We start from the raw sequence: 18,541 nt of genomic DNA on the forward strand, positions 1-18,541 counted from the left end.
CAGAGCATCTTAATTAATCACCAGGATGAGTTTATAAACACAACTTTCTCACAACTTTCATAGACCAGAGCAGAATTTTGTCGTGATGGTAATGCTAACAACAACTATCTTGCTAACACATGCTTCCTGTTTCTCAGACATTAAAATGTTTTATAGTTAAATGCAGACAGTACACAGTGGACTTCTTTTGACCTCAAGAGCTGCTTATGCAACACATCTGTACTGGGCTTTTAGCACAAAATCACATATCCAATATGTAAAAATTGTTTTACAAAACTCTGAATACAAAGGACAACTTAAACCAATACAGTTATCAAATATATTTCCTCTTCTCTCTCTAGTCTCTACTAGTTATTTTGCTACTTATGGTAAAGATATGGACTAATTTAAAGGTTCAGGGGTTGATTCCTTGTATCTGGACCATGTTGTTGTGCTGTTGGGCAAGAGACTTCACTACTTGCTTATAGGTCTGTGTAATTCCTCAGTCGTCCAGGTCTGATCCATAGCAAAAGACAAAACTAAATATGTCAACTGGACAAATTGTTGTAGGAGTGAAGACGTTCCGCTGCTCTTCCAAGCCTCTTCTTCAGTTCAACTAAACAGCCACTCCATAAAAGAATGTACCAACACCGTTGCGAGAGCTCCTCTGGACCCCAGGCTGCTGTAAATCTCCATCTCAAACACTAACCACTCCTTTGAAGATGATGAGGTTCAGATCTTAGCCAGAGAAAATAAATGGTTTGAGAGGAGAGTTAAAGAAACTGTTTTTGTTAGGAAAGACAATCCTTCCTTGAACAGGAATGGAGGCCTGAGGCATAATCTCTCACCGATCTACAACTCTATCCTCAGACCCAAAACAAAGAGAACAATAGCAGGATCCGTTAAAGGTTGAATAGGATCATTTAAGATGAAACTGGAGACAATAGCTGTTTACAGTTTCAGTGTAGTTAGCGCCTCCCTTCAGACAGATATAAGGCAGTGTCCAGCAGTAATCTGACCAGAATTGAAGAGGCATCTTGGACGAGCAGCAAAACGTCTTCACTCATATAACAGTTTGTCCAGTTGACAGATTTAATTTCATCTTTTGCTATACTTGCGTATGTGTTGATTAATAAATGCGATAGTGTGTAATTAGTAAAGGTCAGAAGAAACATACATAGGCACAGAATTGCGGCCACTACTCTGTCAGTCTACCCCAGGGCCACTCTCTCCGAGCTGAACGACTAACCACAGACTTTTTTTTATTATCGTCACGGTATCGGAGATGGTATTGAACATCGAGTATCAGAAGGGAGTTTGAAATTTTACTTTTGGGACACTGATATTTTGGCATCGCAAATCAGTTATAATGAACTAGAAATACCCCCATGGTGCCCCCTATAGTTTAAACGTGTCGGTGTGGAGTCACTGACCTGTATCGGGGTCCACAGAGAAGTACGGCTGTCCCTCGAGAATACTGTACACCACTTTGGCGCTGTTCCCGTAGGTGGCGTCGTCTGCGTCTGTGGCCGTCACCTGGATCACCGATGTACCTGCAGAAAAAGAGGAGCTCTGGTCAGACGATATCATTTGCCTGATCTGAAGGGTGGACGTTCAATGGCATAATATACTACTGCTGTGCCACTGAGCAAGACACTGAATACGTCAGCGTGATTGTAAGTGGTTGGAAGAAACAAAGGCACAGATGAGCATTAAACAGTATAGTGTAAAGTGCTATGCTAGTTATATATATACAGCCTATGGTACTTACTGCAGCGGACTCGCATCTTCACAAACCTGACTCTTATTTGGCCAGGAGGCTTCCTCCTGCATGTTTCCATGGAAATGTTGTTGACTCTAAGCTCTCATAGTATGGCAATATAGTTTTAACTGTCTGCTTCCATAGAGATGACATGTCAGGTTACATACTATAGCTTTAAGGGATTTTTTTTTAAATTAAACTTTATTTCAGCTGTATTTATGGTAGGATACTTCAGTGGCTTTGTCTCAAAAGTTGAATCTCAGAAGATAAATGTTTAAGTAGACTAAAAAGATTGACAGATGTTTTATAGGGCTGCAGTTAGAAATCACATCAGAATTACGATCTTGTTATGTATAAATCTACAAACCTTGCACTGCATTGTTTGCTTAGGGTGACCACATGTCGTTACTGACCCAGGACAGTCTCAGTTTTGATCCCTGTGTCCCCTGTCCCATCAGATTTATCCAAAACCACTGATTTGTTCCAGTTTTATACAAGAAATGTCCCAGATGTCCCTATTTTTGACCAATCTGAGACCCACCAACAGAAAATATTGTCATCTGTACACAAAAATACACAAAATACACAAAACCGTGTTTGAGACAGAGCATAAGGCAAAAAATAAAAATGCACCAGCAGAAGTCAGATCATAAACTGACATTTTATTTACACCAACCATCCAACCATTCCTGCCCAGGTTTGTCCCAGTTTTTAATTTTGAAAATCTGGTCACTGTAAGTACGCTACGACTTCCCAAAAGCCTGAATGTTTTTTTTTTTTTACTTTCCAAAACCAAATTTCCAATAAGTGAAATTAAATATATTTCATTGGAGCTGTTTTCACTTCAGTCGCTTCTTCTCAAATGTTGAGTCTAAATAAAGCCTTCTGCGCCGGGCCCCGTGTGCGTCTCCTGCCCCATCCCTCTGTCCCTGTGTATTAGCCCAGCCCATATCTCTGTGCGTACACTCTTATTCTGCATTGATTTTGTGGCTAATCGATGCTAGCTAATGTATTTTTCTAAGTATATCTTGTGTTAGCGTACTAGCGGCACCGCGCCAGCCTCTTGCTAACCCCACAATCCTTTTAGCGTCTGGGAGGCTAAATGTCGCGCAGCCGAAACCACAAATGCGATCTGTTTTCACTGGATGCTATTTCGGAACGTGGCTAGCAGATGTTAGCATGTGCTAGCTCCCAAATGGCGCCTCGCGGGGCCTAGCATTGCCTAGCGTTGCCTCATTAAACTTAGGAGGGACTTAATTGAGTAGAAATATTTAATGACAAAGTGGTTTAAATATAGATGAGCAAAACAGTGGGATCAGACCTTTGCTAATTCTGCAGAGCTCGACATCACGTCATTTACATAATGATTATTTTCTTATGGTCATATTTATTCACACCATTTTATAGTATAATTAGCAGCTAACATCTATCTCTCTGTTATTTACCATCACACATTCATATTTTTAAGCCAGTGTGATACAGGCTAACGGGGACGCAACATTTTTCCTCTTTCTACTCCTCTTTTTACTCCTCTTTCTCCTTCTTTCCCTCTGTCTCTCTCTCTCTCTCCTCCTCTTTGTAGGGTTGTAATCGTCTCCACAGTCTAGTATGTCACTCCTGTCTTTCCCTGATCCCTCTCTTTATCCCTCTCTCTCTCCTTTCTCTCTCTCCACAGTCGAACATGTCAGGCTTGTCTTTCCCTGATCCCTCTCTCCCTCTCTCTCGCTCTCTCGTTCTCACAGTTCAGTGTGTCAGACCTGTCTCCCCTTCATCCCTCATTCTGTCCTTTCGCCTCCTTCTCTCTCTCCTTTCTCGTCACCCTCTCTACACAGACTCCTCTGTGTCAGTCCTGTCTCTCCTCTTTCTCCCTTCCTCTCTCCCTCTCTCCACAGACTCCTCCATGTCAGGTCCATCTCTTCGTTTTCTCCCTCTCTCTTTCTCCCTCTCTCCACAGACTCCTCTGTGTCACTCCCATCTCTCCTCTTTCTCCCTCTCTCCCTCTCTCCACACTCTCCTCCATGTCAGTCCCGTCTTTCTCTGATCCTATAATAAAACTGTCACTCTTAAAGGGCCGCTGTCGCTGAAAACACTTCACCTCCGCCCGATGACATCACCACTGTTTACGTCACAGGTCAGCGGTTACCATGGTGACCTCCTGCCCTCACATAAGTACCTCTCTCTCTCTTTTCTCCATTTCTCCTCCATCACTCATCCTATCCTCCCTCTGTTCTCTCTCCTGTCCTTTGCCCTATCTCTGTTTTCGTCCTCCATTTTGCCTTTAGTTTCTTTCTTTCTCTCATCCCCTCAACTCTGCTCTCTCTCCCCTCTACCCCTATTCTCTAATTTTTCTCTCCTCTTTTTCTCTCCTCTTTTTCCCCTCTCCTCCATTTATCTCACCCTTCTTTCACCTCCCTCACAGCCCTTCTCTATTCTTCCTTTCTCCACTCACTTTCCTCTCCTCTGTCTGTCCCATAACCCCATCTACTTATTGCTGCCCTTTGTCTCCCCCTCCTTTCCTTCTCTTTCTCCTCTCTCTTTTGTCCCACTCTTGTCCCTCCCTCTCTCTTTCCTTTCACCTCTTTCTCTCTCTCTCTCTATCCCTCTCTCTCCTTGTGGTGTAGTGGAGCGAGTGACATCTCTGTCCTTTGCCCAGTTGCCCCTCAGCCCTTTTCCTCTCTCTCTCTCGCTCCCTCCCTCTCTACACTCTACTGTCTCTCCCACTCTCTCTTTGCTCACTTCTCCTCTCCCTCCATCTCTCATCCCCTCTCTCCCTTTCTCTCTTCTTCCCTCTATCTCTCATCTCTCTCTCTGTTCTCCCCTCTATCTCTCACCCCTCTCTCTGTCTCTCTCTTCTTCCCTCTATGTTTCACCTCTCTCTCTCTCTCTCTCTCTCTCGCCTCAGTCTTTCAGAGCAGTGGACTGTCACTAAACTCTCTCTCCTCTTTCACTTCACATCCCTCTCTTTATCTCTCTTTCTCTCTCTTTGTTCCAGCTGCAGAACGTGATCACATTTTGTGGTTAGTTTAAGTTTGATGTTGGAAATATTTTAAATGATCATTAAGATAAAGCTCAAAATGTCAAAATTCTAAGTTTTGCTGATGCAGAACTTTGTTTTGGATGATGTTACACTGTCAGTCTGAAAATGGAGTATATCAGACACAATAAAACAACTTAAATTACAGCAAAAGAGCTGTAAAAACATGGGCTGTAGACTGTAAATGGACATAGCTGACCTGCTAGCATCAACCCTGGCTCCAATTCACTTTCTATTGAAAAAAAAAAAACATGGCTCCTCTCTCTGTAACTGCTGCTGTCAGACTTGTCATTTTGGTCTTAAATGTTCGTATTAACCCGCTCTACATGATCCTGGGGCTTTTATTTCACTATTATGTCTGTAAATCAAGATATGGACATTAAAAACAGACAAGTCAGGTGCCTTCTTTCCCCGAGGTAGCTCCTGCTGGCGTTAGCAACAGGTTTGATTGACAGTGTTGCTAAGCACCCGCTCCCTGCTAAACCAGTGGTGTGGGCTGTAAGGGGTGTGACCTTCAACAGCCTCACTCTTGATTGGCTCTTTGGTTGCTATGATGCTCGCCGTCAGAATTCCAAATATGAAACTGTGCTACAAATTAGCCGCTATAACTGCTAGCCTCGATGAGCTTCATTTGGAGCTGAACGCTGTGGGTGACTCACTTAGTCCACTTCTTTATACAGAATATGGTCTACACATTGTCTACTTCAACCTCAACTAAAAACACATGGGCTGATGCTAACTGGAGGCACTGCTCTGAGTTTTGTTTGACCACAATCTGACCATAAAGAGCTGACCTACACCAGGGGAGCTGATTTTGTGCACATGTTAAAGTCAAATTTCATATGTAAAAGGTTAGATCAAATCATTGTAGAATTTAGCGCGTTGCCCCTGATGATAATGAAATGAAACGTGATTCTGAGCTACACTAAAACGTTTAAAGGATTACAGCCCCTGTGTGTGTGTGTCTGTGTGTGTGATACCTCTGTTTATCAAACCCACAGCTAAACACATCTCATTAGACAAGAGCGCTTTGTGCTCCTATTATGATAAAAGATGGATCGATCCAGTCAGAGGGAGGGAGAGACAGAGGCAGAGAGAGGGACAGGGAGGGAGAGAGAGGGAGAGAGAGAGATACAGAGGGAGGGATAGAGAGAGGGAGAGGGGGAGAGGGAGGGAGGGAGGGAAAAGGGAGAGAGGGAGGGAGAGGGAGGGAGAGAGGCAGGAAGAGAGGGAAGGAGAGACGGAGAGGGAGGGAGAGAGGGAGAGAGGGAGTGAGGGGTGAAGAGAGATGATCCAAATCGGATTAATCCTGTGCACCTTCATTTGAGCAATTATGTCCAGTTTATCGTTTATAATCTGCCATCTACCCTTCCCTCTTTCCTCCCCACCTTTCCCTCATCCTTCTCTCTCTCCCTCTCTCTCTGTCTCCCTCCCTCTCTCTTTCTTCTCCCCAACCCTACGCTTTCTCCCTTCATTCTCTTATATTCATCTCCCTCTCCATCTCTTCTATGTGTTTTCTTTCCTCCCACCCTCCCTTCCTCTTTCTTTCTCTCTTTGCTTCTTCTCTCCTAGTTTCTTCCTCTCCTTCTATTCTTCCTTTTATCTTTCTCACTCCCCTTATCCCTCTCTCCCCTTCTCTTTCTGTCTCCTCTCCCATGGACATCACAAAATCCCTGTACATGTGTTTAAATCAGTGCTAAAATGATCTCTCTCTCTTTCTCTCCCTCCGTCATGTATTTAAACCTTCCCTGCCTGTCAAGTGATCTCTCTCCTCTCTCTCCCTTTCCTATCTCCCCTCTGCCCCTCCCTCTCTCTCCCTCTCATGTATTTAAATCTGAGTGAAGCAACCCCCCCCTCCCTCCCTTCCTCTCTCTGACTCTCCTCCCTGCTTCTCTCTCCTCCCCCTCTCTCTTCCTCTCTCTCCTCCCTTCCCCATTCTCTCCTCCCTCTTTCTCTCTCTCGTCCCTCCCTCCATGCCTCCCCCGCTACCTCCCTGTGTATTTAAAGGCATGGCTAGAGCGACCCTAAGCTCCCCCACAGAACCTGGCCTGGTCTGGTCCGGTCTGGTTTGGAGGCGGAGGATTATCTCAGATTTATGACCTGGTTTTGCGTGTTCAGAGTAATTACCATGAAAACAGCAGCGGCTCTTTTGGACTGAGCTGTGCAAATGTGAAACAGTTGGACACATTTGGTTTGATTTGACCTTAAACATATTTTGTATAGTTATATTTTTGTAAACTTTTCTGAGCTTAGAACCAAACAGAGAACATTCTCCCCTAAATCATCACTGACCTTATGCATTCTGAGCATCCTTATTATTCACCGTGATGAGTTTATAAGCACTTTACACAACTTTCAGAGACCAGAGTCAAGTTAACTAGCAACAACTATCATGCTAACAGTGTACTAGCTATACGTCCTGCCTCGTGGACAATAAAACCACTTTATAATTAGATGCAGACAGTACACAGCAGACTTATTTTGACCTAAAGAGCTGCTCATACGATACATGTGTACAGGGGCAAGACATAGTTTACTTTTAAGAAAAATCAGGTACATCCCCTTTATAAGGTCCTATACAAAATTGACTTCTGTGAGCTTTAGGCCATATATTTATGTTTCATGTTTAAGTAATCCTTTATTATTAGTCTGTCTACATCTCCAAAGCTGAAAATGCTCTGTTCCACCTTGTGATGTCATGAAGTGTTAGATTTCAAGTTAACAGCTCCTTTTACCTTTAGTTCAGTAGAGATTGGCAATTCCTGGGATGAATTGATCCAAATGATTCTAGTGAAGGTGTATGGAGTTTAAAAACACAGTGGAGCACTTCCTGTATTACCACATGATGACATCACATGGTGGGAGTGTTTTCAGTTTGAGAGAAGAACTCAGCCTAAATATGCAGGGTTTGTGTGTTAAACATGTGTGAATGAAACAAAACACAACTCCAGGTGTGTTTGTGATGAGGAAACGTGATATGGCCCTTTAAATCTGCTCACCGATCTCGCTCATCTCTGGCACTCGGGCGTAGTACGGGTTTTTGGTGAAGCGTGGCTCGTTGTCGTTGATGTCGTGGATCTTGATGATGAACTCTGACTCCCCCTCCAGGGCGATGTTGGTAAAGCGGTTGACGGCTTTGGCGTGCAGGACGTAGTAGGCCTTCTCCTCACGGTCCAGGCGTTTAGTGGCGTGGATGTCTCCGGACTTTTCGTCAATCTTAAACAGCGTTCCAGCGCCATCTCCTGTCAGCACGTAGCGCACACTGCCGTCGCCACGGTCGCCGTCTGAGTGGAGCTAGGGAAATAAAAAATGTATGAAATGAGTTCAAAGGTGCTTTTGTTTACTATAGGAGGACAGAAGGGCATCTGACACATAGGGACTAAAACAGACCAAACCAAATCCAAATCAGGACTATACCGGGACTAAAGTAGAACTAAATCAAGGTCAAAACTGGGATTTAATCCAGGACTGACCAAGTCTAAACCAGGACTGACCCAGGTCTAAACCGGGACTAAACCAGGTCTAATCCAGGATTGAACCAGGTCTAAACCAGGTCTAATCCAAAACTGACCCAGGACTAAACCAGGACTAAACCAGGACTAAGCCAGGTCTAAACCAGGTCTAAACCAGGTCTAAACCAGATCTAAACCAAGTCTAAACCAGGACTAAACCGGGTCTAAAACGGGTCTAAACCAGGTCTAAACTAGGTCTAAACCAGAACTAAACCAGGACTAAACCAGGTCTAAACTAGGTCTGAACCTGGTCTAAACCAGGACTAAACCAGGTCTAAACCTGGTCTAAACCTGGTCTAAACCAGGTCTAAACCAGGACTAAGCCAGGTCTAAACCAGGTCTAAACTAGGATTAAACCAGGTCTAAACAAACATGATCCAAAACCGGGAGAAAGTCTGGACGGGCTGAATAAACGGGGGCTGACACACACACATTTACACGGACATTTTGATGGCACCAAAACAAACAGATTAATAATTGTTCTATTTGATTATGTTTGTACTTGATTTCCTGAAAAAGCTCTTCACTTTTCCCTCTTCAAATCCACTTTTGGACTCAGATGTGCCCTGTCTATTTACATCACACAAAACAAAAGGCTTGAGTGTGCTCTGTTTGAACTGACAGTGATCAGTGATGAGAGTACAAAGCTTCAGTGTGGCACATTTACTCCAGATGTGCTGCCAATGTGATTTCAAAAGTCCTGCCCAGTCCTGTCACATCTCTGTTATATCCCTCATACCTGTGTGTGTTTATGTGTGTGTGTTTGTGTGTGTGTATGTGTGAATGTGTCTTTGAGTGTATGCGTGTGTGTGTGTCTGTTCATGTTTGTGTGGATGTGTGTGTGTTTGAGTGCACGTGTATGCATGTGTGGGTGTGTGTGCATGTGGTTGTGTGTGTTTAGGTGTGTGTGTGCGTGTGTGCACGCGCATGTCTGTTATTTCCTTGTAGAGAGTTGAATAAATCACTTCTGTGGCAGACTGTGTTAGCATTTTTTTTTTACCATTTTACCGATGTAGAATATATTTGGGGGGATAATTGCACTCAGAGTTTGTCAGAATCATACATTAGTTTGTCAGACGCATACATTCGTTTGTGAGAGACATTCAATAGTTTGTCAGAAGCATAAACTAGTTTATCAGAGGCATACACTAGTTTGTCAGAAGCATAGAATAGTTTGTCAGAGGCATATATTAGTTTGTCAGAGGCATACACTAGTTTATCAGATGCATACATTGGTTTGTCAGAGGCATACATTAGTTTGAGAATCGTAACTATTGTTATCGTTTAATATTTAGCTAAAATGAATATTGTTCAAATACAGTTTTTTTGTTGTATACGGTCAGTCAGTTCTTTCTGGTCAGATTTTGTTAAATTAAAGTTCAGATTAAAGTCTAATTTAAATACCAGCGTTTCAGACAGAGCAGTGCCTCAGGTAGCATCATGCCCCCAGGGAATGTTGATGACATCAGCTGCAAAGTATCAGTTGGTTAATAAACCAAAAAAAAAAGTTACTTTTCTTGTGGAGGGTGAGTGGTGTCACTGGCTTATCTCCAAAGTTACACAGTGCACTACACAGTGAAGTACACAGTACACTGTGCAGTACACAGTGCAGTGCACAGTGAAGTACACAGTGCAGTGCACAGTGCAGTACACAGTGCAGTGCACCGTGCAGTACACAGTGCAGTACACAGTGCAGTACACAGTGCAGTACACAGTGCATGGTGCAGTACACAATGCAGTACACAGAGGGACTGCAGAATGCTTCAGTGACACAGCTGTAGGCTGTGGTCACTGAAACTGGACTCAGTCAAGCTAAACAGGTCGCACTGAATACAGTAGAGGACAGTACTTCTACTACTAATAATACTAATACAATGGTTACTGCTACTACTGCTGCTGTTACTACTACTACTACTACTATTACTACTCTTATTACTACTACTACTGGGAATACTACTGCTGCCACTATTACTACCACCACACACCCCAAGTAAAAAGCCTGCTTTCATTTTGTCTAATCTTTGTCTAAAAAGTTACTGAGTGTGGCTTTAATGTATAAATGATGTGAAAGTAATGAAATAAAAATCAGCAGCAGGTTTGAGAGTCTGAGGCTGTGAAATCTATCGAGCTCTAATGCACGGCCATGATTTATGCAGGACGCAAAGACGAGGAGCAGACACCTCTACAGTCACACCTCACTAAAATCTGGGACAATGGAGGAAAAGGACTGAACAAGAGCCGGACCGAACCAGGCTAAAGTAGGACAAACCCAGAGCCTTTTATAACAGGGACAACACAGAGAGAGGAGGAGGACGACGAGGAGGAGGAAGAGGAGGAGGAGGGGGAGGAGGAGGAGGAGGAGTGATATATGTGGACTCTTAATGCTGCTCAGAAAGTCAAATGTCTGGATGTTTGTAAAGAGGACAAACTGGAACTAAAGCAGGACTAAAAGTAGACTAAACCAGGTCCAAGAAATAAACCAGGACCAGATCTAAACCAAAACCAATACTGAAGCTGGACAGAAACAATGACTTTGCCAAGACTAAACCAGGTCCAAACCAGGACTAAAGCAAGACTAAAACAGGACTAAAGCAGGACTAAAGCAGGACTAAAACAGGACTACAACAGGTCCAACCCAAGACTAAACAAGAACTAAACCAAGACTAAAGCAGGATTAAATCACAACTAAACCAGGAAAACCAGGACTAAACTAGGACTAAACCAGGAAAAACAGGACTAAACCAGAACTAAACCAGCCCCAAAGCAGAACTAGGTCTAAACCAGGTCCAAACCAAGACTGAACTAGGACTAAAGCAGGACTGAGGCAAAACAAACCAGAGAGAGACAGGAGACACAGGGAGTATATAATCCCAACCGTGATCTCAGGGTGTTGTGGAGCAGAACGCAGAGCAAACATTTTAGCACAAAGAGTTTTTCAGACGATAATCCACAGAGCTGCTCCAGACGCATGAGCCGCTGTCACAAAAAAAGGAGGAATTAAACTGAAGCAGCTCCACAAGGTCTGTAAAGGCGTCGGACTTTAAAGGGACCTGATCAAAAACAGAACTAGTTAATTTTAAACTGTTTGCAGTGGTCCAAAATTATTCCTCTATGACCTTTGGCATTCTGAGCATTTTGATTATTCACCATGATGAGTTTATAAGCACTTTTCACAACCAGAGAGGAGTTTCTGGCATCACAGTAATGCCAACAACAACTAGCATGCTAACGTGCACTTCCTGATTCAGTCCAAATAATTTGATGCAGATGGTACAGTGGACTTCTTTTAATCTCAACTGCTTATATAGTATATCTGTGCTCATTTTAATGCAGAGGACAAATGCAGAGGACAAAAGACTAACCTTCACCCTGGAACAAAGCAGAGCACTGAGCCAAAAGCATAGACTGTTAAATGGACATAGCTAACCTGCTCACCGCCACGATCCAAACAGGAAGTGATCATGGCGTGCTTCCAGCTCCATCAAATCTGGCTCCAATTCACTTTCTATTGAAAAACTGCGTCCCCGCTCTCTGTAACTGCTGCTGTCAGACTTGTCATTTTGGTCTTAAATGTTTGTATTCATATTCACTATTGTGTCTGTAAATAAAGATATGAACATTAATAACAGACAAATCAGGGGCCTTCTTTCCTCGAGGTCACTCCTGCCAGAATTAGCAACAGGTTTGATTGACAGTGTTGCTAAGCACCTGCCCCCTGCTAAAATAGTAGTGCGGGCAGGAAGGGGCGTTACCTTCAACATCCTCGCTTTGGACTGGCTCTTTGGTTGCTATGATACTCACAATCGGAGCTCTGCTCCAAATTGTCCCCTATAACTGCTGCCCTCAATGAAACTTTGGAGCTGGACACTGTGGGTGACACAGCACACTCACTCAGTCCACTTCTTCATACAGTCTATGGTCAAAACAAAAACATTTTTCATTTTCTGTTTTGATGTCAGAAATGTCTCTTTTCTTCTTTATTTGTTCACCCCCCTCCTCCTGCTCCTCTTCCTCTTCCTCCACCTCCTGCTGCTCCTCCTCCTCTTCCTGCTCATCCTTTCTGTGCTGACTACAGTGATTGGACTAATGTTGATGGTGTCTGATGGTGTCTCTACACCATGTCCTAATGCAGTGCAGATCCAGCAGAGGGCGCTATGGAGGCATTAAGGACTGTACTCTGGCTTAAAGACATACGCTGTAAAACGTAAGTGTACATCAGATTTACTACAAGAACTTTCAACCATGAATAGTGAGTTCTGGACTTTTTCGATGTGTTTCAAAGTGGTTTCAAACAGGCTGGATTCAGTTTGTGTTTCTGAAGCGCTCGTGGAAATGCATATTTTAAAAGATAAACTACTACTGCACTTCAAATGAAATGGAAAAAATATTTATCAGTAGAAAAGCAGAAGAGACTGGATGGAAGGAAAAAAACTTAAAACAAGTAAAAAACCCAACATTCACACAGAAAAATTACACAGTGCAAATTTAACTTAAACAAATGAATTTAATCAAAACCAGTCACAGGTTTTCTGAACTCATTTTAGCTGTAACATATAGATTTAATTTTTGCAGTGTAGGACCTGTCTTCATTAACACTAATACTCCTAAAGTTATTGGTTTTCTTGCAATGTTCCACTTTATAACATTAATCTTATCTGTTTCCACGGAGACGAGCAGGTAATGCCACCAGGCCAAGTTATTGGTCAGGTCTGTGGAGAGGCGTTCCCGCTCACAGTGAAAATACATGATTTCAATGTTATTTTTAGTCATCAAAACTCCATTAAGAGAATACATGTCAAATAGATTTAAAATAATAATTAATAATATGTTAATGCTAAGTGCAACATGCAGGCAAAGCAATGACATCTCTAGAATGTAATCATAGAAACAAACAGGTAGTGGACACTCATCTGGAAAAGTGACATAATGCAGCTTTAAAATACATTGAGTTAAAAATAAAAAACACCAAAAAAAAACAAACAAAAAAACGCTCCACTCTTCTCCACCCTGCACTCCTCCTTTGTCCTGCACTCCTCCACCTTGCACTCCTCCTTCCCCCTGCACTCCTCCATCCTACACGCCTCCTCTGCCCCACACTCCTCCTCTGCCCGCACTCCTCCGCCTTGCGCTCCCTGCACTTCTCCTCCGCCTTGCGCGCCCTGCACTTCTCCTCCGCCTTGCGCTCCCTGCACTTCTCCTCCGCCTTGCGCTCCATGCACTTCTCCTCCGTCCCACACTCCTCCGCCTTGCACTCCCTGCACTTCTCCTCCGCCTTGCGCTCCCTGCACTTCTCCTCCACCCTGCGTATTCCTCCTCCGCCCCGCACTCCTCCGCCCTGCACTCCCTCTCCACCCTGCACTCCTCCTCCGCCCTGCACTCCTCCATCCTACACTCCTCCTCCGCCCCCCACTCCTCCTCTGCCCCACACTCATCCTCCGCCTGCACTCCTCCGCCTCGCACTCCCTGCACTTCTCCTCCGCCTTGCGCTCCCTGCACTTCTCCTCCGCCCCGCACTCCTCCGCCTCGCACTCCCTGCACTTCTCCTCCGCCTTGCACTCCCTGCACTTCTCCTCCGCCTTGCACTCCCTGCACTTCTCCTCCAACCCGCACTCCTCCACCTCGCACTCCCTGCAATTCTCCTCCGCCCCGCACTCCTCCGCCCTGCACTCCTTCTCCACCCTGCACTCCTCCTCCGCCCTGCACTCCTCCATCCTACACTCCTCCTCCGCCCCCCACTCCTCCTCTGCCCCACACTCATCCTCCGCCCGCACTCCTCCGCCTTGCGCTCCCTGCACTTCTCCTCCGCCTTGCGCTCCCTGCACTTCTCCTCCGCCTCGCGCTCCCTGCACTTCTCCTCCGCCTCGCGCTCCCTGCACTTCTCCTCCGCCTCGCGCTCCCTGCACTTCTCCTCCGCCTTGCGCTCCCTGCACTTCTCCTCCACCTTGCGCTCCCTGCACTTCTCCTCCACCCTGCGTATTCCTCCTCCGCCCCGCACTCCTCCGCCCTGCACTCCCTCTCCACCCTGCACTTCTCCTCCGCCCTGCACTCCTCCATCCTACACTCCTCCTCCGCCCCCCACTCCTCCTCTGCCCCACACTCATCCTCCGCCTGCACTCCTCCGCCTCGCACTCCCTGCACTTCTCCTCCGCCTTGCGCTCCCTGCACTTCTCCTCCGCCCCGCACTCCTCCGCCTCGCACTCCCTGCACTTCTCCTCCGCCTTGCACTCCCTGCACTTCTCCTCCGCCTTGCACTCCCTGCACTTCTCCTCCATCCCGCACTCCTCCACCTCGCACTCCCTGCAATTCTCCTCCGCCCCGCACTCCTCCGCCCTGCACTCCTTCTCCACCCTGCACTCCTCCTCCACCCTGCACTCCTCCATCCTACATTCCTCCTCCGCCCCCCACTCCTCCTCTGCCCCACACTCATCCTCCGCCTGCACTCCTCCACCTCGCACTCCCTGCACTTCTCCTCCGCCTTGCGCTCCCTGCACTTCTCCTCCACCCTGCTCTCCGCCTTTGCCCTGTATTCCTCCTCCGCCCCGCACTCCTCCACCCCACACTCCTCCTCTGCTCCGCACTCCTTCTCCGCCACGCACTCCTCCTCCGCCTCACACTCCCTGCACCTCTCCTCTGCCCTGCACTCTTTCTCCCCCCCACACTCCTCGTCCACCCTGTACTCCTGCTCCGCCTCACACTCCTTCGCCCCAAACTCTCCACCCTGCACTTCTCCTCCACCCAGAACTCCTCCGCCTTGCACTCCTCCTTCACCCCACACTACTCCTCCACCCCACAATCCTCTACCACCTCACACTCCTCCTCCGTCCCGCACTCCTCCACCCTGCACTCCTCCTCTGTCCCCTTCTCAGCGGGGCATATTTACTGTCGCCTTTCCACTTAAATTAAGACCACATCAAAAAACTGTGCTTCAGATCGATGTACGAGAGTCCGGCTGCATCTACAATGGCCCTGATCAATGCATATCGAAAATACAATTAACCTGTCAGCACAGAGGAGGAGAGAGAGGAGGAGAGAGAGGAGGGGACACGAGCGCTACGAGCCCAGACACCGTGCCCCGAGCTCGGGTCGATAGCGGCCCTTTCTCCCCTGCCCTCCCGTGGATCAGGCTCGTATAAAATCACGGCTAGCATGACGCGATTGCCATTAAAACCAGGACTTTTGCTCCTTTTGGTGAAATAATGAGCGGCACTATGGCACTGAGGGAGTTACACGATGATATCAGGGCTGTACAGAGGACTCTGTACAGGGGGTAATATCGTTTTATGCAACAGGGTTAGCTAGAACGCTAAAATAAAATGAGTTAAAGTGATAGAAATTCAGAATACAGCAGTAAACCAGGTCTAAACCAGAACTAAACCAGAACTGGTTAGTTTCATTTTATTGGTCCTGATTAAGCTGAGCTCAGCATTTGATGTCTCCCGAGTGCTGCATTGATGGATGGGATGGATCATACAGTATTCAAGCTGTCAGTGCGATAGGAACACTGTACTTAAAAAATGACCTTTCAGCCGGATTCAAACTCTCGTTCTACTGACAGATGCATATTTTAAAACTTGCAAAATTGTCTTAAAGGAAATAAAATCTTGATGTAAAGCCAAACAACTCCTCCAACTATTTAAAACTACTTCATAAATATTCATCCACATGAGTCAGTTTAACTCACGTTCGTGTAGTTTTTACAGTGTAGAGAACAAAATGAGACATTTCGAGTTGGAACTGAACCACCAACCCTCCAGTTATATGGCACTGACATAAGGCACTGTTACATTTACATGTATTATTACACAGTCTTAAAAACTTGATTAAAAACAAATAGACACCTGGTAAATCACAATGAGAATAAATATTGATAAATAACATTTAAATCGGAGTGGAGACCTGCAGATGTGCAGAAGAAAGGATCATTCTCCAGGACTGGATGACGAGCTCCAGCCCTAAGAGACCTGGTATCCTGTAGTTACACACACTGACACATATTGAACCAACAGTAACAGACACTCAAAAGGGCTTAATGGACTATATGTATGCCTGGGTATATTTTATTTTGTTTTTGTAAAACAACACTTGAATCCACTCTTAATACAACTTTAATACATATCATTTTTCACTTTAAACCTTACCTTGTGTCTCAATCTGCCTAACCTCCCTTTCACTCTGGTACTAAAGGGAAAGGTAACGACACAGCCACAACCAAATGCTATAAAAAGAGCACCTTAAGTGCTGCATACAGCTGATAAAAGATGTCCAGCTTTGACACAGCATCAGAGCTCCTCATTAGCACTAGACTCTACCATATACACGCCTTTAGAATTTTACCCAAATCCTGTCTCTTAAAGGGCCCATATTAGGATATTTCTCCTCGATGTTCTAATGTTTCCTCATCTCAAACAGATCTGGGGTTATGTTTTGTTTCATTCACACATGTTTAATACAAAAACCCTGCAGAGTTAGGCTGAGTTCTTCTCTGAAACTGAAAACACTCTATTCCACCTTGTGATGTCATCATGTGGTAATACAGGAAGTGCTCCACTGTGTTTCTAAAATCCATACACCTTCACTAGATTTTTTGGGATAATTTCCAATCTCTACTAAACAAAGGGTAAAAGGAGCTGTTAACTTAAACTACCACTTCATGACATCACAAGGTGGAACAGAGCATTTTGAGCTTTGGAACTCTAGACAGACTAATAATTAAGTGTTACTCAAACATGTGTGAATGAAACAAAACACAAATCCAGGTCTGTTTTTGAGGAGGTCACAGCAGTAGAACGTGGTTTAAAGTTCGCAGGAGTACATTTTGCGTAGCATAGAGCCTTTAAGAGTCCATTCTTGTGAATATGCATTAAGCAACCACCATTTCTTTTAGCTTCGTCAAACCTCCGTCAGTGCGAGGAAAGCCCCACACGTCCAAAGCGATTAGATCTGCCTCCGAGCTCTTTTAAAATGAGATTAATTATTCATTGCTTCTTGTTTATAACAAATTACAAAACTGCTACTGGCTCAGATACGTCTCATATTAAGAAAGTACTGTTAATTGCCTAATACGTCCTTGTAGAGATGATTTAAGCACTCAAAGTTAAAACACTAGACATTTTAGGGCTATTAGAAGATTTGTAAGTTAAAGATATTCAAATCAGCTGCCAAGTTCATTCCATTCTACGAAATATAGTTCAAATCTTGCTGTGCCTGAATGTGAAACACAGAACTAGTTCATTTAAACGGTTTGCAGTGAAGTTATTCTTCACTTACCTTATGCATTCAGGGCCTGCCATCACAGTCATGGAACAATATGAGATCTTTGACACTAAGCAGGGCTGGGTCAGTATTTGGATGGGAGACACTGGAAATACCTGATGCAGCAGTGGAAAGCCAGTGAGACACCTAATGTTGTGTCCTTAGGCAAGACACTTAACGTACATTTCCTCGTATGAAAGTGGTGTGTGTTTGTTGATGGTGGTGCAGATTGGCAGCCTCGCTTCTGTCAGTCTGCCCCAGGGCAGCTGTGGCCACAATAGTATCTGACGAGCACAGAGTGTGGAGTGAGTGAATAATGCACGACACTGTAAAGTCACTTTGAGTGTCTGGAAAAGCAGTATACAAGACTAATGCATTATTATTATTAACAACTAGCATGCAAACATTAGCTTCTTGTTTCTCGGACAATAAAGCTCTTTATAATACGATGCTGACAGTACACAGTGGACTTTCTAGACAAATTTTGTTCAAATACGTGGAAAAAAACATCCTTGAGTTGCTGCAAAGTTCATTCTAGTACAAAATACAGTTCAGATCTTAAAAGGCAGTCTCACAGTTAAGAAACCATAATATACTGGCATTTTTTCTACAAAAAATAATTTATGCGAGTGTAGAGTTCCCTTCATCTTGCAGACTGAAGAGGCTTGACAAGTGAAGTAGCTCTCTAAAAACATCTGTGCTCCCGACCTAAGTGTGGCTGCATCTTTACGGGTGAGAGAATACCAGATTTGAGTGGGACAAATGTTAGCTTGGGGCGCGTTTGGGGGTAGAAAGATGGGGGGGCTAGCGGCTGGTGGCTAGGGCAGTTAGCCAGTTAGCCTCAGAGGGGCCGGTGCTGAGATCTGGAGCTGTAGACCACACCAGATGGACAGGCTGCGCACCAAAATAGAAAGTCATAGGTTTGGAGGTGAAAAGTCCGTTAGCATCCCTGCATCTTTGGTCACGTCACACTACTACAAATTACAAACTCGATTTGGAAAC

At 44.9% G+C, this 18,541-nt stretch overlaps 1 protein-coding gene across 1 annotated transcript in view; it reads right to left on the bottom strand.

Annotated features, from left to right (window-relative positions):
• The window catches only part of LOC117388434 (cadherin-6-like), a 151,328-nt gene that overhangs the window by 54,599 nt on the left and 78,188 nt on the right, over positions 1-18,541 (bottom strand). Inside the window, exons 4-5 of the mRNA XM_033985978.2 lie at positions 7,775-8,069; positions 1,413-1,532 (exon numbers count right to left, since the gene is read on the bottom strand). Coding sequence (XP_033841869.1) covers positions 1,413-1,532; positions 7,775-8,069 — 415 coding nt within the window. The remainder of the gene's footprint in view (positions 1-1,412; positions 1,533-7,774; positions 8,070-18,541) is intronic.

This window comes from Periophthalmus magnuspinnatus, chromosome 20 (genome assembly GCF_009829125.3).
Source record: "Periophthalmus magnuspinnatus isolate fPerMag1 chromosome 20, fPerMag1.2.pri, whole genome shotgun sequence".
NCBI lineage: Eukaryota > Metazoa > Chordata > Actinopteri > Gobiiformes > Gobiidae > Periophthalmus > Periophthalmus magnuspinnatus.